Consider the following 11472-nt stretch of genomic DNA (forward strand, 5'->3'; position numbering starts at 1 on the left):
GCTCCCCTAGACACAGGCCCTGCCTCCTCCCTAAGACTGAAGTCCCCCTGAGGACAGAAGGGCCCTGCCTCCTCCCTAGACTGGAGTCCCCCTGAGGACAGGTCCCCTCCTCCATCAGACTGGCATCCCCCTGAATACAGACGCTGCCTCCTTCCTAGGCTGGGCCCCCCCCCCCCAGGACAGGGCCCCCTCCCTCAGCGGATCTGTTCTGCCCGCCGCAGCCCCTCTCGACCTCACCTACCCCGTGCCCCGGGGACGCCCTCGCCCGCAGCCTCAGCTATTTCGGGTGCACAGCCTCCCCGCCCCGCGTGGGCCGCTCTCAAGAATAGCTCTCAGAATAGCTGTGGCGGCTTCCTTGTGGCCGCCCGCCGGGGAGGCGCTGGAAGGGGGTGAGGGCCGTTGGGGAGGCAGCGGGTGGGGACAGACCCTGCGGGTGGGTGTCCCCAGCTGCTTCTAGTCTGGAGCCTGGGGGTCCAGGTCGGAGGGGGAGGGGCCGCCGTCGGGGTCCCTCTGGGGTCCAGGCGCAGGTGCTGGGGTTTCACCCCTGAGGTCCGGGTTGGGGGAGAGGAAGAGGTCCCATCACCACCCCCATGCATGGCGGAAATCGAGGCAGGGAGGGCCAAGGGGCCCCCAACCACACAAGGGTCAGCATTACCAGGTCATTCCCGGGAATGATCTCATCCGCGGGAGTGGTGCCTGTGGTATATGTGTGGAGCCTAATAACGACCCCTCTCCAACCACCGCCCCTTGAGCCAGAGGGGCTGGAGACCCAGCTGGCGCTGAATAAGCGCTCTGAGAGTGACTGACAAGGCCACGTGGGAGAACTGAACAATCACTCATGAACAAGCACTACTTGAGCACCTTCTGTATGCCTCACACTGGGGAGGCGGAATGGTGGGGTCAGTGATGTCCCCTGGAGAAGTGAAGCAGGCAGACTCAGGGCACGCCCACTCCAGGCAAGGATCCCAGCGGCTGCTTTATTTCAGGTGGGACAGAAGCCCCTAAATCGAGCACTTTTCAATGCCCGGGGCTGGGGTCTGTTCCCATGGGATCCCATAACGTCAGAGCTGTGCTGGGGGCCACGAGACCCTCGGATTGGGGTACTCAGGCCTCCTCCCTCAGACTGGAGGTTTCTGAGGGCTGGAGCCAGGCAGGTCTCCCCTGTCAGTTTGGGACTTCCCAGAGGGAGAAGGGTTAGGCTGTCTCCCCTCTCAGACCAGCCGTAATAATTATATCAGGAGGTGAGGGGACTGGTCTCTTTCCTTCCGGAACTCAAGAGCGTTTGGCAAAGTCACAGGAGCAGGAGTCATCCAAAAGCACAGCAGTTTCTCCAGGAAAATGAAAACGGGAAAGAAACCCCACACCCCATAAATGCATCCACCCTTGGGACTGTCAGCACGAGACGTGTAGTTCTCGGGTGTGGATTTAAATGGGGATCTAGATCCTAAGGCAGGGACTCAGCAGTTCCCCAGGGCCAGGGCAGCACCGGCCCATGCTCAATCCTCATCCTCGCTGGTGTAGATCCCGGCTTCCCAGCGCTCTGCCATGGCATTCCTGTGTCGGGTCACCCGTGTGGCCTCTAGAATCTGCAAAAAGGAGGCATGGAGTTTCCTCAGGGCTCTAAGCCCCCAAACATCTCCCCCTCCCCCCAGCTAACCCCTAGGAGAGGCCTGGAGAATGGTTAGAGTAGGACCGCCACCTCCTGTTTCAGACCCTCCACTCCTAGTAACAGTGCAAAGGAATGTGCTAAGTCATGCTGAACCCCACAGGAGGGAAATGCCCAGGCTTGGCATTGTGGACTCAGATCAAAATGAAAGTGAAAGTGTTAGTTGCTCAGTCGTGTCATGTGACCCGATGGACTGTAGCCTGCCAGACTCCTCTGTCTGTGGGATTCTTCAGGCAAGAACACTGGAGTGGGTTGCCATTCCCTTCTCCAGGGGCTCTTCCTAACCCAGGGATCAAACTCGAGTTTCCTGCATTGCATGCAGAGAGGGTCACAAATGTATTCCACAAAACTACTGAGGTAGGTGACCTTCTATACACTCTCAGGCGGACCCCTCCCTCGAAGAAAAGATCCCTGTCTGGGGCCAAGCCTGCCCCAAAACCATCTCCTCAAAAGGTAGCAGGTGGACCCTATTTCCACAGTCTGTGCCTGTGGCAGGCATCAAAAGCAGATCACAGAAAAGTCCACCTCAGGCAGACACTACCAGTCAAGAAGATACCAGGGCAAGTACCCACACCCAGAAGAAAGGCTTCCCATAACCCTGATGCCAGTGGACAGGGGGTACTGATGCAGGGGGAGGTGAGGAAAGCCCAGGTCCTTGCCCCAGGAGCACACTTACCTCTGAGTTGACATCATCCAAGGGGTTGATGCCGGCATACTACAGGAAAGGAGCACATATTAGTCCCCGGGGCCTTCCAGCCCTCCCCACTGGACTCAATGCACAGTCACATTTGGGGCAGAAGGGAAGGCCTTCCCTGCCCACTCTGGTCCCCCAAGTGTTCCTCAATCACCCCAAACTCAAAACCACCCACCATGCTGTTCCCTCATGTCGTCCCCCTCATTGAAGCATTGCCCATCATTTTCAACTGTTTTCTCTTTGTAAACGTCATCATAACAAAGACAATTGACACTTACAGAGCTCTTGCTGTGGCCAGCCCTGCTCTAAGGTTCTAAGGGGGATGTTCTTATTATCACACTCATTTTACAGGGGAGGAGACTGAGGGTCAGAGAAGGGCAGGGACTTGCCCGTCACATAGTCAGCAAGCAGCAGGACTGGGACTTGAACCTAGGTCCCCAGGCTCCACTCTGCCCCAAACCACTAGGCCAGACTGTGAGCACCACATGGGCAAGGCTGGAGAGGGTGTTATTCTTTGTAGTGTAACAGTTCCTGTCCAGAGAGGACATGGCCTCATCGTTACCAATGTAAGGTTTGGAGTCAGGCCTAGGTTCAAATACTGGCTTGGGAACTCAGGCTATATGACATTGCATGGGTGCTTAGTCATTCAGTCATGTCCAACTCTTTGTGACACTATGGACTGTAGCCCACTAGGTTCCTCTGTCCGGGATTTTCCAGGCAAAAATATCGGAGTGGTGGAAAAGGAAATGGCAACCCATCCAGTATTCTTCCCTGGAAAAGTCCCTGGACAGAGGAGCCTGGCATGGGGTTACATGCCTGAGCACACGTGCATGAGGGTGGAGGGAGATGGGTTGGTAGCAATAAACTGGTAGAACTAAAAAAAAAAAAAAATCAGAGTGGGTTTCCATGCCCTCCTCCAAGGGATCTTCCCAATCCAGGGATTCAACCTGCATCTCTTACGTCTCCTGCATTGGCAGGCGGGTTCTTTACCACTAGCACCACCTGGGAAGCCCTGTATGACCCTGGGCACGGGCAAGTATGGCTTTCTCAACAAAAGGGAAACAAAAATCCCTCCAGATGTTAAAGGCACAGTGCTTGCAGAGCCCTGAGACATCCATCATATGATGTGGATAATAATCAGAAATGATGTTGATGGTAATAAACACATGAAAATAATAAGGATCATTTTGATAGACTGCCACTGCTCTCCTTCAAGAGAGCTCCTCCTCAGCCTTTGGCTCAGGGGGAACAACCTCATGGTAGGGACTCTGCTTATACAGCCCAGACATGAAGAGACACTTGATTTATCCATTGTGCACCTTGCCCGAACTTCTCTGCCCCTAATGGGGAGTCAGACCTCAGCCAGGCCTCCAGGGGGATGGCAGAACTCAAGACTCACCCATTGTTCCTTCTTCTTTCTCTGCTGGAGAGCATCCTTGGCCGGGGCCTCCACCGTCCACATCAGGGCCGAGTGCAGTTGGATGGGGGTGAAATAGTGTGACTCAGACACTGAGTAGCTGCCTGTGATGCCTGGTGGGGGTGGGGGAGCGGAGAGGAAGGAAAGGGCATCAGGGAGGGTCCCAGAGTCTCCTGAGGGCATAACATCTGTGAGAACTCAGCCCACGAGACACAGATTCTGGCTGAGAGGCTGGACCAGTTAAGGAGATGAGTGAATGGACAGACACACAGAGCAGACAGCTGGTTGGGAAAACTGATAGATTGATCAGAATAGCCAATCAGGAGAAACTGGATCGACAGATGGACTGACCATGCAAGGACAAAACACTAGAAAGTGACTCGGGGTGGGGGCAGTTCACATTGACAAAAAGGAGCAATTGATCGAGAGGCTAGAACATCTTTAACCTCTATGCACCTAACAACAAAGTTTCCAAATCCATAAAGCAAAAAACTCAAGGCAAAGTTAACATCTTTCTCCAAAATCTACTGCTTCAGAAGACAGACAAGTGGACAGACCAGCCAGCCCAGGTAGTGGATGAAGTCCCCCAGACATTCCCCCACCCTCACACTCTCCTGGCATCCTCATACTCCTCCTGCCACCCTCCTCTGAGACTCTGCACAAAGCAGCCTTCCCCAGGACCCGTCCTCACTGGATGTGCGGGAGGAGCTCCGAGAGTCGTGGTCACAGCACTCATCTGAGAAGACCTCAGGGTACAGAGCACTCCGCCGCTCCTCAGCCATCTCCCGCTCCCGTCGCAGGACATTCTCCACTTCCTTCTCCAGCAGCTCAGATGACTGGGACTTCTGTAGCCTCAGTGCTGGGGCCCCCGCCACCTCCCAGCCCCAAACTCGGGGGGCCTCAGCTCTCTCAGGTTCATCCGGGACTCTGAACCGCAGGGGCCGCAGATGGAAGTACTCCTGTCTCAGGACACCCCTGCTGGCATGCAGGGATCCCCGGGGGGGCTCCTGCTTCATGCCTGAGGGCTTTGCAGAGGATTCTGAGGGACGCCTCTGAGACCCTGCAGCCTTGGGAGAGCCCACTGGCCTGGCTTCATCTGCTGAGAGGTTGCTGGGCCTGCGGTAGGTGTGGGAGGCAGGGGACTCTCCTGGGGGCATCCCAGGGCTCAGGTACGGTTGGTAGGCATCAGGTGGGATACGGCTCACCTTCCTCACTTCTGGGGCCGGGCTGGCCACATGGGCATCCGGGGTTGGGCTGAGGATGGAGTCTGAGCTGTGGACTCTTCGGAGTCTGGGCTGGGGTCCTTCGGAGGACCAGTCAGGCGTGGACGCCCGGCCCGCCTGCAGCCCCTCCCGCCGGTGGTCCTCCTCACGCCGGGACTCCTGAGCAATGTCCCGCTGTACGTAGAGTGATGCACGGCCCCTGTCCCACCGTGGTGCTGCAGCCAGGCTCACCTTGCTCAGCAGCAGCCTGGCTGGGATCTCCACCAGCTCCTGGTGGCTGGCTGCCCGCTGAAGCCCCCTCTGCTCTCGGAGGTCTGCCTCCCGCTCCTGGGCCAGTCGGATCTCCCGCTCAATGGGTGTCTCCTTGAGGGGCCCTGGGGACTCTTCTCTGGACCGGGAACTGGGGTCCTTCAGGGCTTGGGCACCAGACCTGGTGGGCAAAGGGTGAACTCTCTTCTCTCCCATGACCACCTCCTTCACCTGGGGTTTGACTGGGAGGACATACCCATTGGCCAGGGTTGGCCTGCTCAGGGCCTTGGAGGCCTGACTGGCCCCGGGTGGGGAGTTCTGAGGGGCCACTGCATTTACATGGGCCACTTTGGGTTGGGGGCTCTGAGGAACCTCTGAATTCACATGGACCACCCCAGGTGGAGGGTTTCGAGAGACCCCTGCTTTTGAATGGACCACCCTGGATTGGGGGCTCCGGAGAAGCCTTGCATTGGCGTGGGCTGCTCCAGGTGGGGGGTTCGCCTGCTCCAGGTTCAGGAACTGCTGCCTGGCTGCCAGGAAGTCGATCTGATCCCTGTCTATCTCGTTCTCCTCCAGAGGCATGGACTGTGGTTGGCTGGGGCCCCCGGGCTCCCTGTGGTCAGGGGCACCATGGAGCGTGGCCACCGTGCCACTCTTCCTGACGGCCTGGCCCCGAATGACTGCCTGGCGCTCCCGCTCCAGGTTCTGTGGTAGCCAGGGTGGGGTGTCCCTGGCCTCCAGGTGGTAGGCCTTCACCTCCTCATCCTCATTATCCTGGGGGCAGGGTGGCCATGGGGCTGTCTGGCCAGGGAAGACACGCAGGCTGCGGGATGTCCCCATCCGCGTCATTTCCAGGGAGGCCTCGTGGTTTGTGGGCCATGCTGGTGTCTCATCCTGGCTCCAGACACTGGCCGTGGGCCCCACGCCCACCAGCTCAAACGTGTAGCTGGTGTCACCATCAAAGGCCACACTGGCCATGCGGGATGAGTGAGGGATGCCGAAGATGGGATATCTGGTAACTCGGTCCATGTTTGGAGGGAGGTCTCTGCCCACCACAGGCTCCCAGGGTGGAGACGATCTGGGCTCACTGAAGGAGGAGAAGGATGTATGGGTTACCAGGTCAGAAAACTTGGGGAGACCTGTAGTCCCTCTCCCTCCAAGGACAAAGTCCTGGCCAAGTGGCCTTTGTGATTGGCTCAGGGATGGGTAAGTGACTCACCCCTGCCAATCAGAGCATTCTATATTTGGGCCTCTGTTATTTGTTCAGGGATGGAGATGTGACCCAACCTGGCCAATGACATTAAACTCCGGGATTTTGCAATTAAAGTGGAAAATTGGACCCTCTTCCCCACTGGGCTTGTGAGGCTGATAGGATGAGACTGAGAACTGTTGGGGGGCCATATTTGCCCTTGAGGACATACCTTGCTTAAGAGCACCCCCAATTGCAACACAGCACCCTAAACACATTGTTTCAGCTCCTGGATCCAACCACACCTAAATCCCTGGGGGCCCCTGTACTGATTAACAACTTGCCCCTTGTGTGTCTAACATTTGCAGGCACCCCTCCTACCTCCTCTCTCAGATACTGCACACCCTGTTGGGTGCCAGCTCGCTGGGTCCAGACCCAGGGGGCCACCCCCTGACAAACTCTCTCTAAGGGCACACACATCTTGAGGTTCCTTCTGTGATTCTTTGTTTCATCTGACATTTACAGATGGCTCCACCTCTCACTGAGGGATGTCAAGTGGGGAAACAGGCCCAGAGAGGGCTGTGATTAGACAGAGAATCCCGTATTGGCTCTCTCCTTGAACTTGTCCAGAGGGACACCAGATGATTGTGTCCCATCCAGATGATTGTGACCTCAGCACCATAAAACTTGGCCCAGCTAAGGAGTACCTTGGGCCTTGTCCCTCAGGGCCAGGCAACACCCTGACCCAGTGCCCCAGGGGGCCCAGCCCCACCAGAAGTTGGAGCTCCCTCTGAGCACATCTCCAGGAGCTTTTGTGGAGGCCAGGCAGCTGCTCTCACACCTCCACAACTCCTGGTGTCTCCAGGCTGCAGTCTTCACACCCTGCCCAGGGCATTCAAGGCCACCACCTCAACCCAAACCCATGAACTCTACAAGCACCAGACCCCAAATCTAACCCTTTCTTCCTCCCTCTGCTGGGAGGACCTTGGTTTCTGCTCTTCCACAGTCTCTAGCTGCTGCCCAGGGAGCTGCTCCAGGAAGCCCCTCCAGATTGTCTCCACCCTTGGAGCCTGTGGCCTGAGCATCCCATGTGTACCTGGCCCAGTACAGATGAAGAAAGGAAGTTAAGCTGTTCTCAATTCCTCAAGCAGCCCTTGTCCCCGTCCTCAGCCCCCTGATGCCACCAAGGCTACTGGGTACATCGCTGCCTTTTTACACCAACTTGCTTGTGAAAGTGTAATGTGGTTTTAAAAGAAAACTGCAGACCCTCCCTGAGCTGGAAAAGTGACACCAAGCAACCTAAAATTGATCATGGGGATCCATGCTACAATTAACTCATTCTTATCATGCAGTCTTTCAAATACTGAAACTATAACTAGGAAAAAAATATTTAAAAACAAGCAGGCTTGGGTGATAAGTCCTAGCCAAGAGGGCTGAGCCTCTATCCCAAAGACTTGAGAGTGGCCGGGTGTGTACACATCTTTGCAAGGAGAAGAAGATTGTTTAAGGCCTGTCACCTCCCTCCCAGGGGCCCAGGTGAGCATCTCCCCCAGTAGCCCAGAGTCTGGTACACAGCAAGTGCTTAATAAAGGCTGGCTGACTCTCACTCTGAGTGCCCAGGGGCCAGGGTTAGAGTTCATTCAAGCAGAGAGCCGGCTGCCCCTCCAGGCTTCCCCCGTAGCCCCAGCCCACCCTGGAGGGCAGGTCTGGTCCCCACGCCTTGAACTCCTGGGGAATGAAGGCAAGTGCAGGCGTGGTGGGGCTGATGCAGAAATGTTTGCCTAGTGAGTGGGCAGAGGCTCACCCAGAAGGATTTATAAGCCACAGGGGACATTAACTCCAGGAAAAAGAACTGCACGCCCAGAGGGTGTCCAGTCTCCTGGTGGGTGGGGCAGGGTAGGGGACACATCCCTCCTCAGCCCATTCCTTCTGGGTGATTCACTGAGGCCAGCAGGGTGGGGTCCCTCTTTGCCTGTGTCCTTGGGCAAGTCTCCCCCAGTTCCCCACCGACCCCAGTGTCCCTCTGGATGGTAGGTAGATCCAGATCACGCGGCTGCCACCACGAGAGGCTGCCACCATGCTGGTTCAGCCTGGTATGCAGTAGGCACAAGACAAATGCTTTCATAGCAGTGGCTGATGCTTTTAATTTTTAAACCCTAGATCTACCACTGATCTCAGAGTGACCCTGGGGCAGGCACTCCCTCGCCAAGCCTCAGTCTGTGAGGTAGGACTGTGCTAATTCCTCATCAGGGCCTGGGGAGGAACCAGGAGGCCGGGAGCAGGTGCCTGGCACACAGAAACACTGGAGAAGAAACCGCCTTCCGGGAGGCCTCACAAACTGTGCAAATGAATTGTACTAGCAATCAGAGCCTTCCAACTCCTCAAGTGGCTTCTCCCAACTGGGCATCTCATGCCAGCACTTTGTTGGCCTCTCATGGGAGCTTGCTACCCATGGGCCATTCTGTGCCCAACATGAAGCAGAGGAAACTGAAGCCCTGAGAGGGGTCACACAGAGAGTGACAGAGCAACAGGTTCTGAAGCTGGGCAGTCACCTCCTCCTCCAGGAAGCTCCCCCGGATTGCTCCTTCCCAGTCCCAACTCTGTACCCTGTTGATACCAAAACTGAAACTGTGTTTATGGCCCCTGGGCCACATACCTGCTTCCTCATCATTGCAACTGGCCTCCTGCCCTCGGGCAAAGGCCTGCTGGAGGGGCCTGAGGCTCAGACAGGGCCAGTCACACAGCAGGGACAGGCTCTTGGAGTCCCTCTTCTGTCCCTCTGGGCTACAGTCCTTAAGACCCTGGTAGCAGGGCCCCTTAATACACCTGGACTCTGGGCCGAGTCTCTGCCCCACCCCCACTGGATTCCAGCCGCCCTCCCCTCCCCGAGGCTGGACACTCCCCCTCATGCTGAGACTACCCTACCCCCTCCAGTGAGCCCCTATCAGACCCCAGCCCCATGGAGGAGGATGTCGTAGGCTGCTCAAGCCCTCCCCAAGCAAGCCTCTGGTTGGTGCTAAGCATTTCCCCAGAAACTCCCGAATACCCAGAATCAGCGGGATGAGCTGTGCCTCTGGCCCCAGGGGTGTGATCAGGTCCCTTCCTTAGAAGGTCAGGGTTCAAGGCCAATGGATTTGGGGTCCTGAAACCCAGGGTAGAGATTGGGGCCCTGGTAAAGCTCAGGGACCGGCCTCTGCTCCCCTGGGCAGGTAGCACAGGAAGGACATAGACCGGCCAGACAGGGGGCTCAGAGCAAGGGGAGGCCCCAGTCCCTGGAAGCCCACTGAACCCAGAGGGGGCTGGCGTGGGGATGAGGACTTCCTCCGGGTACCCGGAAGGCCCCACTGGGGTCAGAAGGTGCCGCTGACACACAACCCCCCATGCCAAAAGCAGAGCTCCCCGCCCGAGCAGGACCCCCGGCCCCCCACCCCCCACCTTAGTGTCCATCCCACCCTCCTTTGCCCCAGCCTCACCTGCGCTCTCAGCCCCACAGACTCCAAGCCCGGCTCTGGCTCCCAGGCTGGCACAGAGGACTCCCAGCCCCGCCCTGGCCCAGGTTGCTAGGGGACAGGGCCCCACCCCGGGAAGCAGGTGCACCCTCTCCTCCCAGGCCCCACCTGGGCTCAGAAACAAAGTTCAGAGGAGGAAGAGAAAGACGACACCACCGCAGAGGGAGGGCGGCTGCTGCGCCACGCTGCACTGCCCCTTGGCACCCAGGGCCCCAGCCCACAAAGCCTGAGCCAGAACCCACCCCAAAACCCTCTGGGCCTCCCCACCACCTCCCAGCATCGCTCAGAGAGGGGCCATCTGTCTCCTGGGGTCACAGGGCTGGTCCACGAGCCAGCTGCTGTTCCTCAGAGGCAGGTCCAAGTCCAAACCCCCACCCAGGCCGCCTGGCTCAGCTCACCCTCTGGGGCCATTTCCCCTGAGAGATCCTTACTGGGACCAGCCCAGCGTCCTAGTCTCTGGGGATTCAGCTGGGCTTAAATTCAAATCCCACTTAACCACTCTGTGCCCATTTCCTCCTCCAGGAAGCGGGGGACATCACAGGATGGGGGGACACCCCCCAGCCCACTTCCAGTAAAGGGCCAAATGAGGACACAAAGGTGCCAGAAAGCGCTGGGATGGTTGGAGCCCGGGCACACTGAGGCTCGAGGTGGAGGCGGGTGTTCCCAGCACACGGCTGTGGCGTCTGATTCTTGGCTGAGGTGCAGAGGACCTGCTAGTGCCACGGGGCCCCTGAGTCTGCGGGAGAATCAGCCCACCGGGCACTGTGGTTGATCCACAGGGAAGGGTACACAGTGGGCTGGGCTTCCGTTCCTGACGGGGGTGGGGGGAGGAAGGGAATCTCTGTCCTGACCTGCCCCTTGGCCAGCTGTGGGGCCCCTTTGGACCTCCGTCTCTTCTTCCATCTGATGTGCCCCCCAGCTCCGAATCTGGCAGGGCTGCTCACAGCGCAGGGGAAGGGTGGAGACTGGATCACCCCATATGCTGGGGCACTCCTGATCCCAGACTGGGGCGACCTCCCCTGCAGGACTCACACAGCTGCTGTACAGGTGGTCAAGCCAAGGCCCAGAAGGGGTGGCCACTCCTACCCAGATTATGTAGTGAGAGAAGCGGGGCCAGCAGCTTTGCCCCACGTCCCCACCCGTTTGCCAGAAACCAGCTTGTCTGCCAAGCTTGAGGGTGTCTGTCCCCCGGAGGACTGTAAGCCCAGCAAGGAGCAGTCTCACAACCAAGGTGGGGTGGGAAGGTGTGGAACCTGAGGGCCCCCAGAAAACAGAAGACAAGTCGCGCCATGGGAAGCAGCCCCCTTACCTCCAGGCCTTACCTGTCCAGGTGCTGCACAGGTGCAGGTGGGGACTCCACCAACACCCTTACCCACCGCACTGGCGTGAGTTTGAGGGGTGCAGAGCTGAGACAGGAGACACCAGTTCCCCTGGGCTCTACCAGGCTCCTTTTAAGGCTGGACCGCCTGGCCTGGGCAGGGCCCCAATCCCTGGCCTGGCCGCGCCTTCCCCGCCCAGGTGAAAC

At 58.1% G+C, this 11472-nt stretch overlaps 1 protein-coding gene across 2 annotated transcripts; it reads right to left on the reverse strand.

Annotated features, from left to right (window-relative positions):
- Positions 1-851: 851 nt before the first annotated feature.
- Positions 852-11405, reverse strand: MISP (mitotic spindle positioning). 2 transcript variants are annotated; one of them, XM_055429586.2, is made up of 5 exons: positions 11270-11405; positions 4469-6336; positions 3760-3890; positions 2343-2381; positions 852-1586 (listed from the first exon to the last, which is right to left on the reverse strand). In XM_055429586.2, the coding sequence occupies exons 2-5, from the start codon at positions 6276-6278 to the stop codon at positions 1497-1499; spliced, it is 2070 nt and encodes a 689-aa protein (XP_055285561.2). In that variant the 5' UTR covers positions 6279-6336; positions 11270-11405; the 3' UTR covers positions 852-1496. The 2 variants fall into 2 exon arrangements, with proteins under 2 accessions (XP_055285561.2, XP_055285562.2); XM_055429587.2 differs by lacking the exon at positions 11270-11405 and adding an exon at positions 9912-9988.
- Between the last annotated feature and the right edge of the window lie 67 nt (positions 11406-11472).

Source organism: Moschus berezovskii, chromosome 8 (assembly GCF_049115385.1).
Source record: "Moschus berezovskii isolate FMDL1 chromosome 8, NW_MosBer_1.0, whole genome shotgun sequence".
In the NCBI taxonomy this organism is placed as follows: Eukaryota; Metazoa; Chordata; class Mammalia; order Artiodactyla; family Moschidae; genus Moschus; species Moschus berezovskii.